The 22,265-nt window shown below is 43.7% G+C and overlaps 1 protein-coding gene and 1 long non-coding RNA gene across 4 annotated transcripts in view; one reads left to right on the top strand and one right to left on the bottom strand.

Annotated features, from left to right (window-relative positions):
- Positions 1 to 22,265, bottom strand: part of PRTFDC1 (phosphoribosyl transferase domain containing 1) — a 168,159-nt gene that overhangs the window by 121,573 nt on the left and 24,321 nt on the right. For all 3 annotated transcript variants that reach the window (XR_014150092.1, XM_081834568.1, XM_081834567.1), the window contains exons 4-8: positions 16,505 to 16,570; positions 3,078 to 3,095; positions 2,185 to 2,267; positions 1,284 to 1,330; positions 272 to 348 (exon numbers count right to left, since the gene is read on the bottom strand). Coding sequence is in view for 2 of the 3 variants with exons in the window: in XM_081834568.1 (XP_081690694.1) it covers positions 272 to 348; positions 1,284 to 1,330; positions 2,185 to 2,267; positions 3,078 to 3,095; positions 16,505 to 16,570 (291 nt within the window). In the remaining variant the exon portion in view is untranslated. The remainder of the gene's footprint in view (positions 1 to 271; positions 349 to 1,283; positions 1,331 to 2,184; positions 2,268 to 3,077; positions 3,096 to 16,504; positions 16,571 to 22,265) is intronic.
- Positions 12,974 to 14,628, top strand: LOC309326147. Its single transcript, XR_014150203.1, has 2 exons — positions 12,974 to 14,417; positions 14,466 to 14,628. It is a non-coding gene; the product is annotated as an uncharacterized lncRNA (long non-coding RNA).

The raw sequence follows: 22,265 nt of genomic DNA, 5'->3' as shown, positions 1-22,265 counted from the left end.
ATTCTCCTCAGAGCTGCGTGGAGAGCAGAGCATGAGCCCAAGGCTTCCCGCAGCTAAACTATGGTTTAGCATTATTCATGAAGCAAACCATTGTACATGAAGGCAGGCAGGATAAGGATTTAAAAACACCATGCGCTGCAGAAGTAGGGTACATTTTTTTTACTGTTAGCCACAGAAGAGGAAACCCAGTTCTAGACTGGCTGGGTTTCAAAGTCATAGTTTATAAAAGTGTGTGTTTTTTTTCAGGAGGCAAAGAGTGGGAGACACTTACATTTAGATCTCTGAAGTACTCATTGTAGTCTAAAGCATAGCCCACCACAAATAAATTTGGAATTTCAAATCCATAATCTGGAAGAGAGAGAGGGCAAAATGTCTGTATTGTTAAAAATACAAACTCTGACACTTCCTTTATATAATAGTTCACTGACCTGGAAATTGTATACAAGAGCCAAATCTCAGTGTCTGTGAGTTTGAGGCTCTGAGATGGGAACACTTTACTGAAGCTGAAGCAGAGCTGTCTGGATGTACCCAATTAGGCTATATAAAGGACCACAATTCTGTCTAAAAGGAATCCTGTTAGCTAATATTGAGGGGGGGGGAAAGAAATATAGAGCTTGCTAACTACAGCTCTTACCCAAACAGAGATATGTCCCCAGGGAAGTTAACTCCCAAATGATTTTTCTGACAGCTTCAAGGAACAATCAGCAGTTGTCTGCAGCTGGGATACAGTTGGACAATGTATGACTTTGAAGCCACAGTGTGTTGTATCTTGGCCAACGGACATGCTAAGTGCATTTGTTAAAAATGAGATTTATATACTGTCCTTCATTATAAAATCTCAGAATAAAATGCAGGGTGTTGCAAGGAACACCTACTGGGCAACTTTTAAACTTATCTGAAGCTGGTGTTAAAGTGCCACAATTTAACCCCAAACTCTCTTGGAAACAGAAGTGTTGTGAAGGTTGCAAGGTCAAGCTTGTGATTCTTGACAGTGGCACAACTCTGAAATCGGTTTTAAAAGGTGGTCATTTCCCACGACGTCTCTCATACATGTCTATAATGAAATAGGGACAGTGGAGGGGAAGCTGTCCCCCGCCCCCAATTGATAGTTCTGATCAAGGTGGCACTTCCATTGTTTAGACGCTATTCCTAGCATCACTTTTGAACAACACCCCAAGGACCGGGTGTGTTACGTCTTGCCTATTTAATGAAAACAGGAACAATGGAACAGTTTAGCTACTTCACAATCAGGAAGCAAAGAAAATCCACAGGAGAGCACTTACAGTCCGGTCTGTATCCATTAGGCTGAGATGTTCTTTTCACCAGCAAACTATCATTAAATAAATAACAAAAATGTGTTTTTTTATTGTAAACATTTTAAAAAGCTGGGTTTGTTCACATAACTCCTGAACATTTTGGCTTGGTTGGATGTATTCTTCTTTCCCCATCTCTCATTTCCTAAAAGCCTGTACAACTTGCAACCTGCTAAGCCTGGTGCCCCTCTAAATGTTGTTGGACACCAACACCCAACAGCCATAGAAAGCTTGGCCAATGGACAAGGATGATGGGAGTTGTCGTCTAACAACATCTGGAGGGTACCATGTCCTAACGTTAAGCTGAACCACAGCCCAACAGCCATATATTATGGCCTCCCAGGTCAGATAATTGTACATCAAGCTCAATATTATCTACTATTTTGATTATGGTCCTTGCTTGAGAACCAACCCCATTCCCCGTTTGGAAACTCCAAAGACAGGTAGCAAAAACAAGAGATACATTGAGCCTCTGATGGGTAACCATGCATGGCTGGTGAGGTCTGTTTAGCTTGGCAAACTCCCCACCTCACCCCAATTTCAGCAGAAGAGTAAATAAGTGCACTTCCCCTCCATCGGAGATGTCTGAAGACTCATCAAGGGCAAACCCAAAAGGATTTCCTTTCTCTTTCCCTTATCAGCTGAGTCAGCTGCCTCTGCCATCCTCCCATAGAGAAAGAGACAAGCTTCTGAGCAGTAGCCTGCACAGTAGCCTCTACATGTTGTTGGACTACCATTCCCATCATTCTCGACCATTGACTGTGCTGGCTGTGGCTGATGGGACTAGTAGTCCAAAACATCTGGAGGGCATCACACTATCGAAGTCTGCTCCACCCATTGAGATGTGGTCCCTCCCAAATACTATACTTACCTTGCCACCTTGACCATCTTGGGCTTGCATTTTTCAATTTTGCTGAGGAGAGCTCTCATCGTTCTTCCGGTTCCAATGATATCCTTTGCAAAGCATAGAAGCATAGAGCTGTAGAGTTGGAAGGGACCCCCGAGAGTCATCTAGTCTAACCCCCTGCAAATGAAGGAATCCTGCCCACAGCCCCTGAGTGGGCTCGAACCACCATCCTTCTGGTTAACAGCCAGACGCACAGACCCATTGCACCACAGGAGCACGAAAGGTAAAAGGTGTGTGTGTGTGTGGAGTTGGGGCATTTATTTATTTATAAAAGTATTTATATGCTGTCTACTCATATAAAATATCACGGTGGTACACAACAATATGTGCAAGTACAATAAAACACCATTAAAGACAATGCAAAATAATTTTCACAGAAAGTTGAAAGTGCAGTAAGAAGGAAGAAAGTTTAAACCAGCTGAGCCTTTGTAAGATGGGGGACAACTTAAAGTCTCCCTCCGAATGATCTCAGTGATCAAGCTGGGATATAAGGGCTTGTGTGAGCCTTAAGGCATCCTGGACCCAAGTTGTTCAGGGCTTCGTATATTAACACAAGAGCCTTGAAACTGACCTGGTTAGCTAATAGCTGGAAAGTTCTGCAACATCAACACCATTTTATTATTTTAATTTCTGGGGGGAGGAGGGGAGGAATTAGCCTCTTTTGGGTCTTTTTCATAGTCCAAAATAAAAGGTGTCACAGCCTTTAGCTAAACGGCTTTCGAAAAGCACTAGCAAGGTTTTTGTTGACTTCACAGGATTCTTCGTATATCTGCACCTACATACATTAAGTGTTACAAGATGTACTGTACCCAAAAGGACCACCACCCATTTTAGCCAATCCAAATAGATGAACTTACCTCCACAATTAATACGTTCTGAAACACAAACAAACAAGGGGGAGAAAAAGAAATTTGGTTAGGAAGGAGAACAAAGTGAATCGACAGCAAACCACTAGCAGAACGGGACTCCATGTTCTCTGGGTCTTCTCCAGGATGAGGTGGAAAAGGGAGATCTGATGATGGAGAGCTGCAAGGGTGGCCCCGGCTAAGCCAACCAACCAAGTACTGGGAGCAAGGAGAGTCTCTGTCCCTGGCAGACAACAAGGGGACTCTCCCTGCTTCTGCCCTATACCTGCAGCTCTGACCCAGTTCTTTCTTTCTTCCAGTGAGAGGTGACTTGGTCTCCTACCAGGGAAGGAGAGAGGGAAGAAAACGGGAATAGTTTCATTCCCACCAGCACAGCACACACACGCTGTATGCAGAACTTTGAAGGCCCAACCCCTGGCCTCTCCAGCTAAGAAACAACATGGCTGGGAAAGCGCCACTGCTTAGAGCTGTGTCATGAAAGAGCAGCCAACACATAGGGCTAGGTAGACCAATAGCTCAGTTCAGTATAACTGTTTCATGCATAGGTCCGCCAACTGGCAAGCATTAAGAACGATGGCCTGGCAACTTTGTGTGTGTGTGTTATATTTACAGGGATTGGCAGGGGGTGAGAAACATGTGGCCAACCAGTTATTGTTGGACTCCAACTCCCATTCCTGGCCGTCAGCCATGCTGACTGGGGCTGATGGGAACTGGAGTTCAACAGCATCAGGAGGGCCACAGGTCCATCATCTCTGCCAGCAGGAAGATACACAGCTTCTAGGCAGGGCTCTGTTCCCTGAACCGCCAAATTCTTCTAGACTCTGTCTACGTTCCTGCTCCAATGTAAGCTACCAGGTTCTTGCATGTTGTATTTTTGGACTGACAGGCCTTTCCCAATGAGGTCCACCTGAGATCTTTCACTTCCCTCGGAAAGTTCTCCATAATTTTCAGGATGCCAGAACACAAGTATTGCTGAACCTGCTGTTATGTTGAGTCTCCATTTGCATCTTCCATCTTCTCAGCCCCTCTCTCATGCAATCTTGGTGGTGAGTCCTGGAAGACATGCTCCCGGCCTTGCATGCTTTTCCCATCTGGCTTAGGAAGGTGGGGCCCTGACTGACTCCAGCTGCAGAAGCTGAGACTGCTGAACAGACTCTTGGGTTGAGGAATTGTTTAGAGGATTGGGGGAGGAGGTGCTGTTATTGATATTTTTTTTTGATACCTTTATTTTAATCTTATTATGATTTATGTGGAAATTGTTCAATTTGGTTGTGAACTTTTTGAGGTATCATTTATTGCTTATTACTACTTTTGTTATGCTTGTAATGATGTACGTTTTTTCTTGTTGTAAGCAAGCTTGAACTATGGAAAGGTTGCATACAAATAAAATTATGTATGTATGTATGTATGTATGTATGTATGTATGCCTGGACTTCTGATCTATCTTTGCACACCTAACCTCTCTTAAAGGAAATGCCTCGTCTACAACAGTTCAGTTTTATTTCCGTATTTGCCAAAGGCCATAGCAGGAATGCAAAAATACAATACATTGAACAATTAATAACGGAACCTGTTATCTTGCAAGTGTTTTACAATGGACAAGAGGCAAGCCAACTCAAAATAGCATTACGAGATTTAGATAATGCTAAGGCATAAGTTGCTGAGCAGAGTAATATTCTTGACATCTGTTTGCTAACCCCCCAAAAAATCTATCTTTTGAAGGTCTGGCCACGATTTCCTTACTTGACAGCAGCTGGGGAAGAATTTTTTTTCTTATTTGATATGAGAACTGGGCAACTGAAAAGAGACTATACAAAATCCTCAAGATCCTGATGTACTCTGATTGACAATAGGCTTGTATTAGTCTTGCTAGAATGTCTCCAAGCAACTAGCTTCAGAACCTTACTGTGTACTTGAGATCTCCCAAATACTACTTAAACAATATTGAATAAATATTTAAATGCATTACTTTTATTGAACTGCCTTGGATGAGTGGGGAAAGTTAAGTCTTTGCTATTGCAAATTCTTAGGTGAGCCATCTTCATCCCAATGTTTGCAGTTTTCTAAATCCTTCCTGTTTTACTTCTGTGGCTCTCCAGATGTTGGGATGATAACTTCAACTGCCCCTGACCACTGGCTCTGCTGGCTGATGGGAGTTGGTGCCCAACATCTGGAGGCTCCAGGTTACCCACCCCTGCTTGACCCACTCTATATCTCAAATTCAACAGCCCTATAACGTAAGCCAGCAATACCATCTCAATATTACTGGTGGGGGTTTAAGAATGGCTCGTCAATGCGTTCTTCAAATGGTGCAAGCCCCTAAGCTTCTCAAGGCCAGGTAGTATGAGACATCCCTGAAAAGGAGGACCTCACATCATGAACAGTCCCAATGAAACCAGCACACACTTGCAGTGTATGGCATCAGTTAAAGTAAATTGTGACCTTGGAATGGCACAGTCCAACTTTCCATCGCTAACAGCCAAGAACCATCAGCACAAGGGTTATTTTGGTGGATCATCATCTTACCTATCATGCCATATGGAAGTCTTCAATTAACTACAGCTTCATCTCAAGCAAGAAAATATGGTTTCCAGCTCCACAACAAACCAGATGTTCATTCTGATGTTATTTAGATCCTAGCTTGTTTTAAACCTGATAATCCTGTCTTGGCTAAAATGGGAAACTATGGCTAACAACTCCCTGGTTTAACTGCAGCATCCCAGGAAAGGCAGAAGGGTCTGTGATCATACGTACAAGTTTATTCAATTCAGTATCTTGGCTCGTTAAACTGAGATAGGATCATTTGAATTAGGTCATTACCTTCCAAACCTGTTTACATGCTACTGATGTGACTTACACGGTGAAATGTGACCTGTAATTAGCTGTAAATACTCAAGCCATGAGATAATAATACTGCAATATTAGCAAATGGGGTAGGATTAGCTAATGAAATATTTCTAAAGAGAAACATAAAATTGTAGAGTTGGAAAGGACCACAAGGGTAGAGACATTAATACATAGCAGTGAATACTTCAGAAGTGGTTTTCTGTCTTCCAGATGGCCAGACATATATTTTCTATTCGTTTCAAGCTTCTTTCCACAGGAAATCAACCTGCAGCCAATGACAGGCTCATGTGCAGCTGGTGATAATTCTTCTGCCATGTTGATAAACTAGAACTCTATTTTGGTAGTCCTCTAATAAATTTAATAACATGGCGCGTCCACGCTGTAAAGTTACACAATCTTAACTCGCCTGCCTTAACAAGTTTTACAGCAGATCGCTGCTGTTGACTTTGGTGAAAGAATTATATCCAAAGTCCTCTTCTCAACTCCACCCTGATGCCAGGCTTAGGCACCACTTGTTGAAACTCCTTGGGCTCCAAATGCCAGAAATCCTTGAAAAAGGAGGCTGGAAGGTCCTGCTCTTGGCCAAACTTACAGGAAGATGGTCTGATTCAGACATAACAACAAACCATGGTTTGTTACGGCAAGAACAAGAAGTGCAAGGTAAAGCCTCTGGCTGCAACTTGTAACATGAAGGACTGCCTTCTTCCATACAAGCCTTCTTGGATGTTGAGAAGCAAAAGCTTGTGGGGAGTGGGCAGTTGTACCGCTGGTTCTCCAGAAAGTGGATCCCTGATGCTTGCCAGGAGGAAGAGAAGGGCGAGGCACCAGAGAGGTCAGGGCAGTGCAAATTGAATTATTCTGCAGAGGCCCTTTTCTCTGTCCCAACAACTTCTGATGCATGTTTGGTGGGGACTCGAGAAAGGGCCTTCTTAGTAGCTGCAAACCAACCCTTGAGGAGACCAGGCTTTGTAATCATGAAGAGTGAACACCAACCATCTCTGTGTTAATCATTATATGGTATTAATTGTGCCAGCCTCTGACTCTCACAAATCTGGTTTTGCATTTACCTAGGGGGTGTTACTCTAATACTGCTTCATGAACAGCAAATCTGCTTGTGCTAGATTTGTGCCTGTTAAATGTAACTGGTTGCAACTCTCCCCCCCCCAAAAAAAGCATTCAAAATTTGCACAATAGACAGAAATCTCTTTTCTATTGTGGCATCTCTACCCTCGGAAAAGATGCACCCATTGATTTTTTATCTACCATTAAACTGTTAAATGTACAGGGTGCTGGTGGGCAAAAAGTGGCAGTCCCACCTATATCTGAGAAGGCTTTGTCATTGAGGCTATAAGATATATCCAAGAAGGTTGTGATGTTGAAGCTAGGGGCTAGCAAAATGAGAACATTTCCCTTTCTGTAAGGACACTGAAAGAGCAGAACTGACTTATTCATAATTCAATATCAAGGAAATGGAACTGGAGTTGTTGCAGTTCCCGACATCCAAACTGAGGCCAGGGATCAGGCAGTTCAGCCATAACCATTTAATGGAGGATATACTTTCAATAAGATTAATATATATATGTTTATAAAGTAATCAAGAGTGGTACGTGGCACCATGGAAAAATATACTGGCTTTGCTCCAGCCGAAGTTAGTTGCACTTTTCCAAATGAAATCTATCTGCAAACTTCAGTAGGACCCAAGCTTGACTAACTTAAGTCAGGATTGATCATAACATGTACAAAGGTAAACATGTACAACCATAGGCTCTCAAAGCCAATTTTATATACATCAATTAATCTGTGATGTGACAGCAGTATGTTTTGGGGAAATGGTTGTGGAGTTTATCAATATAATATTTAAGCTGCAACGTACACCTAAATCTTCATTATATTGACTTTAATAACACTGAAAGCATATCACCAATAAGGTTTCATGCAGCAGCACCTTATCAGTGAACATCAGCAAAATAGTCTGAAACTGAACACAGATAAAAGGGCAGTGAATAGCTGGATAATGTTTGAGATTTGATAGCTTTTGTGTAATCAGCCGTGTACCAAAAACCAGGCTCAAAATAAAGCTTTGGAACTATGAGTCTGGTAATGAGCAATATAACCAGCTTACTGAATACAACCAAAATTGTTTTTGCCAAATGGATTTCATTTACAATTGTGTGGGGTGTCTTTACTGTTTCTTGTCTTGCCTCTGCATTTTATTTTTGCTGTTCATGTTTAAGCCATGCATTTTGTTTAATCATTCCAGAGCCATTCAGATAATTCCATGTTCATTTTTACAAAAATCTGTGCACCATGTTGTGTTGGGAGGTGGCTGGGTTTTTTTAATCACAGAATCAAGACACCAGGTGCAAGCCATGCCACCTCCTTACTCACAGCTCATCCTAGCACCGCAGTTCTACTAATAAACGAAAATGAGTCAGCAGATGAATCAACAGAGTGGGATGATACAGTCAAACACACACCAAAACTCACATCAGATATGGCTAGTTATATAAATCAGAAGAATTCACTTGATCGTATCTTCATAAATTGCTGTTCTGAAAAGGGTTTAGTGGGGTGGGGAGTTCCTAATAGTAGGTGGAGCATTGGAACAAAGAGCTACTCTGCATCACCTGCGGGTCCTACAGATGTGGCTGGACCCTAATTCCTGCCATCCTTGACAATTGGCCATGCTGGCTGGGCTGCTGGGAGTTGCAGTCCAATAACATCTGGAGGGTTCCCTACCTCATCCTACCCTTAGGCAGAATGGGGCAATTGCTTCAGGTGGCAGATTCCGAGAGCTGCCCTGACCTTTCCCCGCAAGCTAGCAGGTGCAGTGGTGGATCTGTCCCGTCACCAATATTGAAGTAAAATTCAGCTGCCTGTTTCTTTGGCTTCCCTGTACGTGTGGATGGTCACCTTGCCCTTGGCCTCGGGTGGCAGAATGTCTTGGGCTTCATCTGAGAGGCAACTGAATATCTTTTGGGACTGGGATATCTGAAGGCCTGACTTCAACTCCCATACAATTCTACCCTTTTTCTGAGATCATCTTCAGAAGCCCTCTTTTGTATCCCAGCACCCCCCTGAAATACACTTCATTGGGACCAGTGACAGGTCCTTTTCTGTGGCCGCTCCTAGGCTGCTGACCTCTCTCCCCAAGTAGGTGTGCTTTGCTCTTTCCTTAAATGGCTTCCAGAAGCTAGTAAAAGCTTCCTTTTGGTTTGTAAGGTACCGTATTTTTTGCCCTATAGGGCGCATTGGCCCATAGGACACACCTCATTTTGGGGGGGGGGATGAATAAAAAAAAATATTTCCCCCCCTCCCAGCTGCCGGGCTGGGGCGGGGGAAGCCTGGGCTTCCCCCGACCCCAGCCCCCAGAACAGGCTGCTATCCACAAGCCTTGCGAGCCTGGCGGCAACTCCCTTCACGGACACCTGCGCGAAGCACGGGGCGCCCTCCGGAGTGCGCCCCGTGCTTCGGGCTGCAGGCTGCTGCCCGCAAGCCTTGCGAGCCCGCGGGAACTCCCGCCGGGCTTGCAAGGCTTGCGGATAGCTTCCTGAAGCCTGGAGAGCGAGAGGGGTTGGTGCGCACCGACCCCTCTCGCTCTCTAGGCTTCAGCGAAAGCCTGCATTCACCCCATAGGACGTACACACATTTCCCCTTCATTTTTGGAGGGCAAAAAGTGCGTCCTATAGGGCGAAAAATACGGTATATTAGTTTTTATGTGCATCTGCTTTTTTTTCTTTTTAAACAATCTTTGCTGCTGCTAGTGGTTTTTTTTTTTACTGTTGTCTTAGCGTTTTGATGTTTTCGGCTTGCTAATTTATGGTGTGAGCTTTGAGCTGCCTTGAGCGAGCACAGATGGGAGATAACGGTTTCAAATAAATATAAAAACAGGAGATTTGCTGCACAGTGCCTGGGGCAAGCCCTATAGGACTCTATGGCAGCTACTTCAGAGTAGACATGGTTAAAGTTGCACTGTGAGGCTGCAATCCTGCAGACACATATCAAAGAGTAAGCTCCGTTGAATACAGGCGACTTTTAAGTAAACAAAGGAACATTGGAAGATGCCTTATACAGAGTCAGACCTTTGGGTCCATGCAGATCAGTACTTTCTGCATCGATTGGCAGCGGCTCTCAATAATTTCACACTGGGTACTCTCGCAGTTCTACCTGGCGATGCCAGGGTTGAACCCGAGGCCTTGGCCATGCTCGGCTGCTAAGCCACAGCCCTTCACACAAAGAACAGCACTCACGTATTCTGTATGTTCTACAACTGTGAGCTCAGGGTTCTGCTAGCGCTGCTTTAATGTTGTGTAGTAAATGTCTGGTTAAGGGTTTCCACCCCCCTCATGCCACTCTCTTAGGTATGGCAGAGTTCAATTTGCAAGAACCCCCCCCCCAGCCATCCCTATATTTATCTCCTAATTCAAGAACATATGTCTATGCAGCCTAGATTGGTAAGAAGGATTAAAAAAGAGATAGAGAAAGAAATCTGAATCAGAACATCCAGCTCCATTGTGACAGCTCCAATAAGATCAGTAACCTTCATGCTGCTAATGATGAACAGAAGGCAGATGCTCCATGATGAAAGATGATACATGTGGGTCCTGCTGGCTCTACCTCAAATTGATTCTCCCTTTCCCCAGTAGCATCCCTTTCTTTTTTTCTTTTTTTGGTTCTGCTTCAGAAGGTGTTGAGTCATCTCATTTGCTGCAGAAAATGTAACAATGCTAATTATATCTGCTGAGGGTAGGCAGGTAGTTGTCAGCTGCATGACAATAAGAGAGCCAGGCAAGGTGGGCTTTCGAGAGGTGGAAAGAATTCCGTCAGGAAACAGATTCCCTGCAATCAGAGCAGCCAGATGAAGCTGCCAGCTTTCTCTCTCCTGGGCAATTAAACAGGGAAGCGAGGTTTATTTATTTTTTTACAGACCCTTCCTAAAATCTGACATGCCTAATGGTGTCCTTCTCGTGCTCTATGTTTGGGCACAGACTGGGCTCTTTTCTCCCCAAATAAGAACCATGTTTGCAGGCACTATTGTCATGGACTGGTTGGACACAGAGGAATGGTAGGAGGAACCAGCTGGGCAACCACCAAGGGAAGCAGGCTCAGATCCCGGGGAGGAGTGGTGGGAGAACAATCAGTGGTCAGAGGGAGAAGAGTGGGAAGAGGAGGTGTCAGAAGATGAGGAGGGAACAGGGCTCAGTGAGCTGGCAGAGTCTGTGGCAGAGAGCAGTCCAGAATCAGCATCAGAAGCTGAAGCAGGAAGGTGGGAGGAGAGAGGCCAAGAGGCAGAGATGAGTCAGGTTGGTGAAGAGTCACGGGTGTCTCCCTCTCCTACTGCAACAAGCTCCCCTCCCTGCTTGTCTCCCAGAATCAGAAGAGGCATGAAAAGGGCAGAGGAGAGGTTGGTGACATGGAGACGCAGTCTCTGGTTGCTTGGAAAAAAGCAAGAGATTGCTGGTGAGGAACAGCACTTAGGCAGCTGCAGGGAGGTGAAGACCTTCAGTCTCAGCAACTGTTTCATGCGACCAAGACCTACCAGAGATGAGTTGCTGGGCTCATTAGGCCTGACACTGCTGTTTCTGCTAATGAAGAGTTAACTCCAGCTTGCACAGTGTGATTTACTGCTGGCTCACTCCAGACAACTAAAAAGTATAGGTGGTTTTCGTAGTTTAAAGGTTCACACTCCCTAAGTGGCATTCTCAAAAGGAGTCTGAATCCCTGGGTTCATATCAAATATTGGGAAAGCAGATAACTGGCTATCTGGCCAGGAACTGGCTGGGAGGAACTAGGATCCAGGATAGCTTGAGTCATTGACTAACTTTTGGAGGGGGTATTGTATATAAATGATGGCTGCAGATCTGGCACAGGAGGCCAGGAGCTCAAGCTAAAAGCTTTGCAAGTTGCAGTTCTAAGGCAGGGGTGGGGGACCTGTGGCCTTCCAGATGTTGTTGGGTTCCAAATCTAATCACTAACCAATCCCTGGCTAGGGTTGTGAATTAAGAGTCCAACTATTTCTAGAGGGCCAGAAATTGCTGGAGGGCCAAAAAATCCCTGTGGCTGCCCTAAGGTTCACAGGGTGCTGGACTCCCAATTCCCATCAGTCCCAGCCAGCATGGCCAGCAGTCATGGATGATGGGAGATGTAGTTTAGCAACATCTAGAAGGCCACAGCTTTCCCACTGCCACTCTTGCTGAGACTATTTCTTGCTGAGACTTTAGCAATGCTAAATATACATGTCAAGTAGTTTTACACACATAAAAAGTGTGTTTTCTATGACTGTGCTCTACACCGGACATGTTTTTCCTTCATCAAATATAGCCACAAAGGGGCTGGGAGGCTGACTCAGCAAATAACACCTTCAGGGACAAATAACAGCGTTGGGGAGACAATTTAATGCAAGTAAATGGCATGGGAGGAAATAACTAAAGCAGATCCCAGGGGATGCTTTTGTTAAAAAATGTGCAATCTCCTAAGTGTGGTAGCTGAAACACACTACTAACCTAACTGTAGTTTGACCCCCAGCTTGGGCAGGCAGTTACAGGTGAGGGGAACCTGTGGCCTTTTGGATGTTGTCGGACTCCAACTTCAACCAACGCCACCCAGCATGGCCAGTGGTCAGGGACCATGGGAACTGCAGTCCATCCCTCTCTTTCGTATTTGTATATCCACTGTTTTTGAGGGCATTTGGCTGGCACACTAGGAATGCCCCAGGGGGTCTCTTTCTCCACACTCTGGCAGTATACTTTTGAAGTCTTGTTGACACCGAAGCTTTCTTGCTAACTGCTGACAACAAAACCCAGCAGGGTTCTTTTCTTTTGTAGCAAGTAGATCTTCAAAATTAACCTTTCAGGCACAAAACACCATACAGGTAGTTAATATTTAGCTCCATGCAGCTTTCGATTCCTTAATATATCTCAAAAGTTGGCTTAAAACCTCTTTTTAGAAAATGGAGAAAAAGGGAAAGGTTTTCTGAAAAAGGATATTAAGCTTTATCTAATCCTGTCAGCTGGCATTATTCAAGTCATCTGTGAGCAAGGATGAAAATAAACACGTCGAGTTTATGAACCGTGTTCTGTTTGTGGCAGATTTTCAAAGGTTGCTCAATGTTGAACAACGAGGATATTTATAATAAACCTGGTACATTTACATAATCTTTGTAAGGAACACACGTAATGTCCTTAGTAAGACTGGTAGGCAGATGTGATGGGGGACTGGTGAGAACCTGCTAATTCAGCCTTGCAAGAAATTGCAACCTATGCTCTGTTCGCCAGCACTGCTAATGAAAATATGAAACAGGTTTATAAAATGGGGGGGGGGTTCACCTGTGGCCCTCCAAATGTCAATCCTTGACTACTGGCTACACTGGCTGAGGATGATGGGAATCCATCAACATCTGGAGACCACAGGTTAGCCACCCCTGGGCCAAATGGAGAGAATTGCTGCGGGTGTAGATTGCATAACAAGCTACAGCTGCTGAAATTCCCTCTTGTAGATCCAGGAAGGCTTGCCTCTTTTAACACTCAACACTGCAAACCTAAACACTGGTTCTGGTACTAACATACTAATCATGTAACAACTGACATAATACTGATGCGCAATAATTCTCACAAACCATTTCTTATACCACCCGGCAACATATAAAAGAAAATCAGTTTGAGTTGCATTTTGCTATTTTAGACAGTACTGGCGACAATGGATGGTAGATAGCTTTTGTTAAATAAATCATAAAGTTATCATGCAGTTCCTTCAATAAGAGAAAAAGACACTGAGATTTTGGTAATAGGACAATTTATTAAAATGTAATTGATCAATCTGTTAAAAGCCAGGTGATTAATTAACTAAAAGTCTTTAATCAGTTACCAGTCCTACTATTAACACAAGAGTAATTTCACTTGCAGTGTAAATTAATTTTAGTGGTTTCCTGCCCAAATTCATCCCGAGGCTTGCCGTTTTGATCACTTTCCCACACAGACCATCTGCCTAATGAAATAAAGTCATCCTTCCTCCTCAAGTGATTCAGTGTGGATTAAAAGAGTCTTGTCCTTGAACAAAAATATTTTATTTTCCCTTTTTTTAAACATCAGTATGTGCATGCAGAATGGGGGAAATGAAAATAAATTGCTTATCAGCCTTCCAGCACATAAAAAGATTCAAATCATTGACAAGTCCCATGATTTACCATTGTCAAAACCAAGGTGCTATTAAAATATTCAGTGCCAAAACAAAACAATTGCATTCAATTTGCCTTCGTCTTTGAAAACAGAAGCTGTGGGAGAGCAGGAGCAGGATATTGATGATGATGTATTTTTTTTTGGGGGGGGGGTGTTTAACCCTTCCCTTCTATGCTATAGTCTCCTAAAAATGACCCATCCCATGTTGCCATTTGTGCTGGGTGAAAAGCTGCAATTGATGGTAGATTTACTCATGGGAGGAATAGCATGACTGCAGGATGGTTGGAAAGGGTTAACCTCCTTTCCTGCAGTCTGAATCCTGCTCATACCACTCTGTGGCTATTATAGCTAATAGAAGGCGGGGGGGGGGGGGGGCTCCAGGCATAATAAATGCAGTCATGCATTCCACATATTGTCTATTTTTTTGGCCCTCTGAAACACAGGATTATATCTAGGCAAAACAATATTTCTAGCTGCCCCTGTGCTAGAAGCAGCTATTTTGCCAGCTTGAGAAAAGCAAAGAAAGAAAGAAAAATGGCTGCTGTTTAAATTAAATTGAGTGGACATAAGTACAGTACTTGAAAGAACTGGCTGAAATGGCCTTTATGCAGACTGACTGCATGCGTTGAATCAAACATTTACTTTTCAAAAGCAGCTTCTCAGTTATCTAGTGACAGTTTATGACAATGTTCATGCTGGCTTATGTTGAAGCAAGGCACATAATTATTTAACACGTGCAGGAAGGTCTGTTGGGGTGGCAGGGAAGAATGCTCCAACTTACCTTGGTGTGAGCACTACAGAATGCAATCGCACTTAGACATGCACCGGACTGAGCTGTGAACACTGTGTGGCAGGTGAGGAACCTGTAGTCCTCCAGATTTTGTTGGACTTCAACTCCCATCATCACCAACCTGCAAAGCCAGCTGTCAGGAATCATGGGAGCAGCAGTCCAACAGTATCTGGAGGGCCACAGACTAGCCAACCCTGGGTTAGCACTTCAGTTTTGCTTCTGCAGAATCCTGGCTTGCTGTGATATACAAACCAGAGATTGTGGTTGATCACAAACCCCATAACCCATGGCTTGGAACTGGCTTGTGTAGAAGCTCATGAGAGCTTGTGGTAAGCTGTTATCTCTGGTTAGTATGCGATGACGAACCAGGATTCTCTGAAAGCAAAACTAAACGCTACCAAATTTTTTCTACCTGGCTGTGCAAGTCCACTTCAGGCATGTAGTGCAAATGACAATTTACTATTATGTGTAGACAATGTCTTTTCCTCAAGGATGCGGGGCTAGAATCCTTTTCGGGATATTTATCAGTAGCTCACATGTTCACTGTCAATAATATCCAGTTACTAAAGAGTATTGTCAGAGCTGCCCGAAGTCCCAGCTCACAGAGGACCAACGCCAGGTCGTTGTTATATACAAAAGTCTTTATTGAAGTTCAGTCTCTATTTCAAAACCGTGGCGCGCAGCTCTACGTCTTAAACCCTAGACCGCCGAAGCTCCATCTGAATCTCCTCCCCTCTGACACCAGTTTAAGACTCTAGACCTGCTCCACCTCTTCCTCTGCTCTCTCCTCCTCTGGGTCCTCCTGTCCGCTGGGGCATTCCCCTTTCTGGACTCTTCTGACGCTGAGTCCCCTGACTCCTCCCCCTGCCTCCAGCGGGCTTTAGGACCTGGTTCCCAATCCGGGTTCTCTGCTGTCCCGCGCGCCTGTACATTTGAACTTGGCTCTCGCGCCAACCCAGTGACCTTCCTCCTGACCGTTACACTGCTTCTGTCACTACTTCCCTCTTCCGGGAGGCTAGCTGGACCTGACCTCCCCTCCGTTCCCTGACTCTCCGATGGAGGCGTGGTCAGCCCTGACTCATCTTCTCTCCCTGCTGGGGGAGACGCTGGCCCCGAGATCTGGGACTCTTCCCCCCCACTACGCTCTGGTGGGGAAGCTGGTCCTGATCTCCAACTGCTGCTCTGGGAGTCCCCGCTGGCCCCTTGCTTCTGGAGTGTCCCCTTCTGTGAATCTTCTGATTCGCTGGAGAGGCTCATGGAATCTCTCGGGCCACTGTCATCTTCTCCTACGCTGCCCTCAGATTCTTCCCCTTCGCTCTCCATTTCCTCTCTTCCCTGTGCCTCTGCTCCTGAGCCCCTGACAAGTATGTATTAAGCTCTGATAGTAGTTGTGGACCCAGCTGCGATTCTGCACCCTTGGTCATGCTGAAACCAAGGTGAATGTTTCTCTTTGCCCTGACTTTCTCGGAGAAGGTAATTATTAGCATCTTGCTTCTTTTGCTCCTCTCTAGGTTTTGTTATTGCCCTAATCATGCTATCTTTGAATCTTGGTATTAGTCTGATCCGGGTGTCATAATGGCCTCGTTTTATTTAAAAATCTTACAAACCTTTCCAGCCAGCTTTGAGAAGTCATCTCCCCCTATGATCTGTGTATCTTGCATAGACTGGTCATTCTGAAAAATAAAAGTAGATCATATTTTACTTGCACACTTAACTTTGACAAATATCTTCATCCCTTATGTGTTGACTGTGAGCTAGTACCCAAAAAGGGCCCACAGACCAATCTCAGTGAAACCTATTTCTATAGAACTGATTCATTTGTTGTCTGTTATTATAGATCACTCAGGGCAACTAACAACTATCCTTAAAGGTAAAGGGACCCCTGACCATTGGGTCCAATCGCAGCTGACTCTGGGGTTGCGGCGCTCATCTCGCTTTATTGGCCGAGGGAGCTGGTGTACAGCTTCCGGGTCATGTGGCCAGCATGACTAAGCCGCTTCTGGTGAACCAGAGCAGCGCACAGAAACGCCGTTTACCTTCCTGCCGGAGTGGTACATATTTATCTACTTGCACTTTGACGTGCTTTCAAACTGCTAGGTTGGCAGGAGCAAGGACCGAGCAACGGGAGCTCACCCCGTCGCAGGGATTCGAACCGCGACCTTCTGATTGGCAAGTCCTAGGCTCTGTGAATTAACCCACAGCGCCACCTGCATCCCAACAACTATCCTTAAGACCAGATAAATATACAAAACCATGAAATAGAAATAAAGGTTACAATAATTCCATACCAGCAATATACTCTCAGCAGCAGTGTGCAATTAATCACCAAATGCCTGGCAATATATATATATATATATATCTATATATGCAGGTTTTGGTGTCCTCGGGTGTCTTCCCGTGTAAAAGTTGGGGTGTCTAGGCGACGTTTCGACGAGGTCTCACTCGTCATCTTCAGGCTGGTGCTTTCGGCTTCTTGTTACTGGAACAGAGCAGGATCTCAGTGTTTGAGTTCCTATAAATACTGTAGAGGGGGTGTGGTGTATAGCCTCCAATGTTCTGGGCAGAGAGGAAGTTCCCAGGCTAGTGTGCCTTTTCTTCTTTTGTTCCTTAATTACTTGAGAGATATCTTGAGTGATTTCTTGAGTGATATCCTGAGTACCACTTAGGTGGGTCATTAGGTGTGGATTAGTTGTTAAAGTCTTTGTGTCTTGACCTCTTGAACTTTGTGAAGAGTTTTCCTGAGAAGATGGCTGTACTGTACTTAGTTGTGCTCTGGCTTGGCTTCGTGTATAGGGGCGAGCTGTGGTTTTGTGGCTTGTGTCAGCCAGATCTGTGTAGGGATTGCAGGGGGGTGCAGCATCCGGAGGTGCCACCATGGATTGGCTACTGGATGGTGTCTGTAATTCATCTGTGGAGAGGGTCTGGGTTTGGGTCTGGTGTGGTTGATTGGTGTTGGCGTTCTGTGTGCCTCTGGATCTGGTGTCAGTTTTTGTGGGGAGGGCTAATTTCCAGATGTCTGGCAAGCGGGATGTGTCGTCACGCTTGTTCATGTTGTGAGGGTGTTTCTCTATCTCGATGGCTTCCATGATTATTCTCTTGTGGTGATGTTCCGTGTTAAAGAGCAATTTGGAATCTGCAAAATTAATTTCGTGTCCTGTTTCTTTCATGTGTTGGAAAAGAGAGGAAGTTTTTTCTTCTTTTTTGACGGCATTCTTGTGTTCTGCGATACGTGCATTTATTCGTCTGTTTGTTTGTCCAATGTACGTGGCTGGGCAGACTTTGCAGGGTATTTCATAGATCCCTTGGTTTTCCAACTGGATTTTATCCTTGGGGTTTCTGAGGATATTGGCTATTTTTTGGTTGGTGCAAAAGGCTGTTTTGATATTGTGTTTATGGAGGATTTTGCTAATTTTATCTGTAGTGCCCTTGATATAAGGAAGGAGGGCCATGCCATTGTTTTCTTCTGTGTCTTGGTTTTTGGGGGGTGTTTCCTTTTGGATTAGCTTCGTAATCCTGTTTTGCTGGTATCCATTGGCAATTAACACGTTTGAGAGATTCTGTAACTCAGTTGTCAAGTGGTCTTTGTCAGCCAGGCGTTTGGTTCTGGAGATGAGAGTTTTGGCTACGGAGTTTATTTGTGCAGGGTGGTGGTGTGATTGTGCAGGGTGGTGGTGTGATTGTGCATGTAAGCCGTAAGCACCAGCCTGAAGATGACGAGTGAGACCTCGTCGAAACGTCGCCTAGACACCCCAACTTTTACACGGGAAGACACCCGAGGACACCAAAACCTGCATTCCTGTACCCGTGAAAATCTACGAAAGCACATATATATATATATATATATATATATATATATATATATATATATATATATATAAATATTTATTAAGGTTTTTAAATATAAATGCACACATAATAAACAATCTTACTTCTTTTACAACAATTTCAACACTTCTTTGGACTCCCTCACGTCTCCCGCTCCCATTTACATCGTTAAAAATTTTTTCAAACAAATTATCAACTTGTTTACAATCTCATGTCCACTCATTCAAATATAATCTAGCACTTCTTCCAAAAAAAATTTATATTTTCTTTAGTCTCACTTATCATCAAATTTAAATCTAGTTTAGTGTATATATATATATTTTTAAAGGAGGCACCTAAATACTATGACTGTAGTGGATGGTCTAATCTCAGGGAAACTTTTTTGGGGGGGGGTTCAGGTTCCTATTGGACTATTGATTACTGTATTATGTAAACTACCCTAGAAGTTTTATTGAACAGAGGTCTATAACTGAAATTAATAAGAGTGAGGAAAATAGAACACCCTACAGCTGCAGAAAAAGATGTCTTTTCTCTAACATTTCCAAACTAGGAAAAGTGTGTGTGTGTGTGTGTCCACGTAAAACCACCAATAAGACATCTGTTTTGGAAACAAGACTCTTCTAGACCTACAGAGTAATTAATAGTTGTAATAAACAAACAAGCAAAGGGTCTTTTGTTTTCTTTTAAAAAATAAAATGATAAAATCCCTTTCAAAGACTTTGAAGTATACTTCCTTTGCATTTTAACACTCTTGGCTGCGGCAAGAACTCAGGTGCTGGCAAAGAACTGCAAAAGTGAATCCAAGAGTCTTTCAAAGCGCAGGATTATACTATCCAATAAGAGAAGTTAAGGATTGTATAGCTGTGAACTGGCAGCTACTGGGGAAACTGCTATGTAATTCTTGTGACCATATTTGCAATTCCTGCCAAAGCAGAAGAATATTTCGCCACAATGGAAGGAACAGATGTGCAAATGAAATCAAAGCAAATGCCTGTGTATTGCATTAGCTGCCTTTCATAAGTGACATTATATGAGTAGCTTTAATATGTTGTTGCATATCATCCTTAAGTCCATCAGCGCTGCTTGATACTCTTTTCTTGTGTGATTTCAATGGGTGAAATCCAATGTTGCTGTTCTGCTTGTCTTATAATCCAGTGGAGGTGTATGAATAAGAGAAAGAGGTAAATTTCTGCAATTCCCTCTCTCCCCTGAAGCCCCCACCCTACCTTCCATGTTCTCCCCTGAAGCCTCCAACCCTCTGGAGCAGATTTTCATAGAGCTGAGAGGGCTGCAGCAAGAATTGGGGGTGGGGGTGGGGAATGTCTCCCTTTCTCACATGTTAGTGGGCACCTCTACTGGATCAAAAGTAGCAACACTGAATTCCACTCTCTATATTAATATTTCCCCCCTCTTTTCAGTGGTCACCCGCTAGTTAAAGAATTCCCTCCTTAGTGAACTGAACCAAGCCTCTTCTATGCAAAGCTTTAAGCATACCTTAAAGTGTTCCAAATTGGTTTTCCCTTAAATGTTTTAAATTTGAAACTGCTAATTTCATTTACAGTTGTCTTATGCTATGTTTTTGAACTATTTCTGCTTGTGCTTTAACTCAGATTCAAAATTTTTTTGCCGAGCCTCCCTCATTTTTATTGTTACTGATGCAACAAATACAAACAAAATTTATTAAATATATAAACAAAAATAAAACAATCTCAGTAGAAACTAAAAAGCCTTTGGACAGATTACACGGATACAATAAAGTTAGTCATCTTAACATCAGTGATAGTTAAATGAACCGCATTTTCATCTTCCAGGCACTGTATGGATGTTGTTTGGTGATTTCAAATGCATTTTATATTGTGTTATGTAAACTGCCTTGGAGGGCTAAAAATACAATAAATAAAAAGTTTAGCAACCTAAAATTGGGATTTTATTCCATCATATTTAAAGGTCAACTTGGACTCACAACTGTCTTCTAATGGTATCAGCGAAGGAGATTCAATTTACTGCCTCCCTGATGTTCCTGGACTCTAGCTCCCATCAGCATGAACAATAGTCCAACACTGATTGGGAGATAACTGCGCTGGCTTCCCTCTGAGCTAGATGGTTCATTCCCATGCTTTTTCAGAACTTTAAAGACGATATTGAAATAAAGCAGTTCTTATCACCAATTTTGTATTCCAGTTAAATTCAACATATTGCCATGAATCATTATGTACTGCTTTCAAGCCACTTCACAGTATTTTGCTCCACAATTCATCACAGCTCCCTGTGACAAATTGAAGAAATTGCCATCAGGAAACATCTTTTAAATCTGTTCTGAAAACTTTATAGAGGGCAGACATCTAACAATGGCTGGCCTATGAAGATGAGTGGAACCCAGGCGATGGAGAGGTGGGAAAGGCATCAAGAGCACCTTAATCTTTATCTGAGCAAATCTTCATCTATGCTCTCTGACGTTGCCAGAACTCAGGAATATCTGAAGGTGCCGTGGATGACTTCAGGCTTCCCTCTGAAGACGGTGGATGCATTTGCACCATCAAATCCTGGCTTATAAACTGTGATACACACAACCTACATGCTCCCTTTGCACAAGCAAGTATACGAACCAGGAAGCTTAAGCTACTTCAGCTTCCCGTTATGTGTGAACTGGCAACTAGGGTAAATAGCTTCCCAAGAAGCCAGGATCTGGAAGCCATATTTTATCTGTTAACCTTGGTTTCCTGATTCAGACATCATAGGAAGCTATGGTTACCCGTAGCTTCGTGGCTTACAAAAACAAAGTGGCTGTGAAGCTCATGCATGTCTTGGCTTACTCAACTGACATTTCATCATGCAAATGTAGCCACCACAGCAAGCTGGCTGGGAAAATGTAGTGAGCTTGAATCCAAGTTTCCAGCAGCAAGTCTCCTGTGCCTTATCATCTATATCATCAACACTCTGGTTCATCAGCAAATTAAACTCTGTGGCTCAGTTATATCCTCTAGATTTCAATACCCGCATGGATACTGTCCATTGACCCTTCAAACCAATCAAGACGCTACAAGACTTAATAAAACAGCAATATCCCAAGTCATGTGCTCAGTTGGTCCTTGGCAGATGCTGCTAAGTGGACTTGCTCCAACCCTCTCATTTTCCATGCCTTCGTGCTCTACAGCCTGATTCATCATAGACCACACCCTCTGCCTCTGAACCTTAAGCCTGCCTGCCTGGGATCCCCAACTGCACCCTGTCTGTGAACTTAGCTGAGGCCTCACAGATACAGTCGTATTTTGGAAGTCGAACGCCTTGTTAGTAGAATGTTTTGGCTCCCGAACATCGCAAACCCAGAAGTGACTGTTCCAGTTTGTGAATTATTTTTGGAAGCAGAACATCCGGTGGGGATTCCATGGCTTCCGATTGGTTGCAGAAGCTTCCTACAGCCAATCAGAAGCCACGTGTTAGTTTCCGAAAGCTTTGGAAGTTGAACGGACTTCCGGAATGGATTCTGTTTGACTTCTAAGTTATGACTGTATTCTGCAGGAATGCATCCATGGCAGAGACCTG

Source organism: Podarcis erhardii, assembly GCF_964252035.2.
Source record: "Podarcis erhardii genome assembly, chromosome: 12".
Classification (NCBI taxonomy): Eukaryota; Metazoa; Chordata; class Lepidosauria; order Squamata; family Lacertidae; genus Podarcis; species Podarcis erhardii.
Note: the sequence above shows the minus strand (reverse complement) of the source record. Positions and strands in the feature narration are given on the sequence as shown.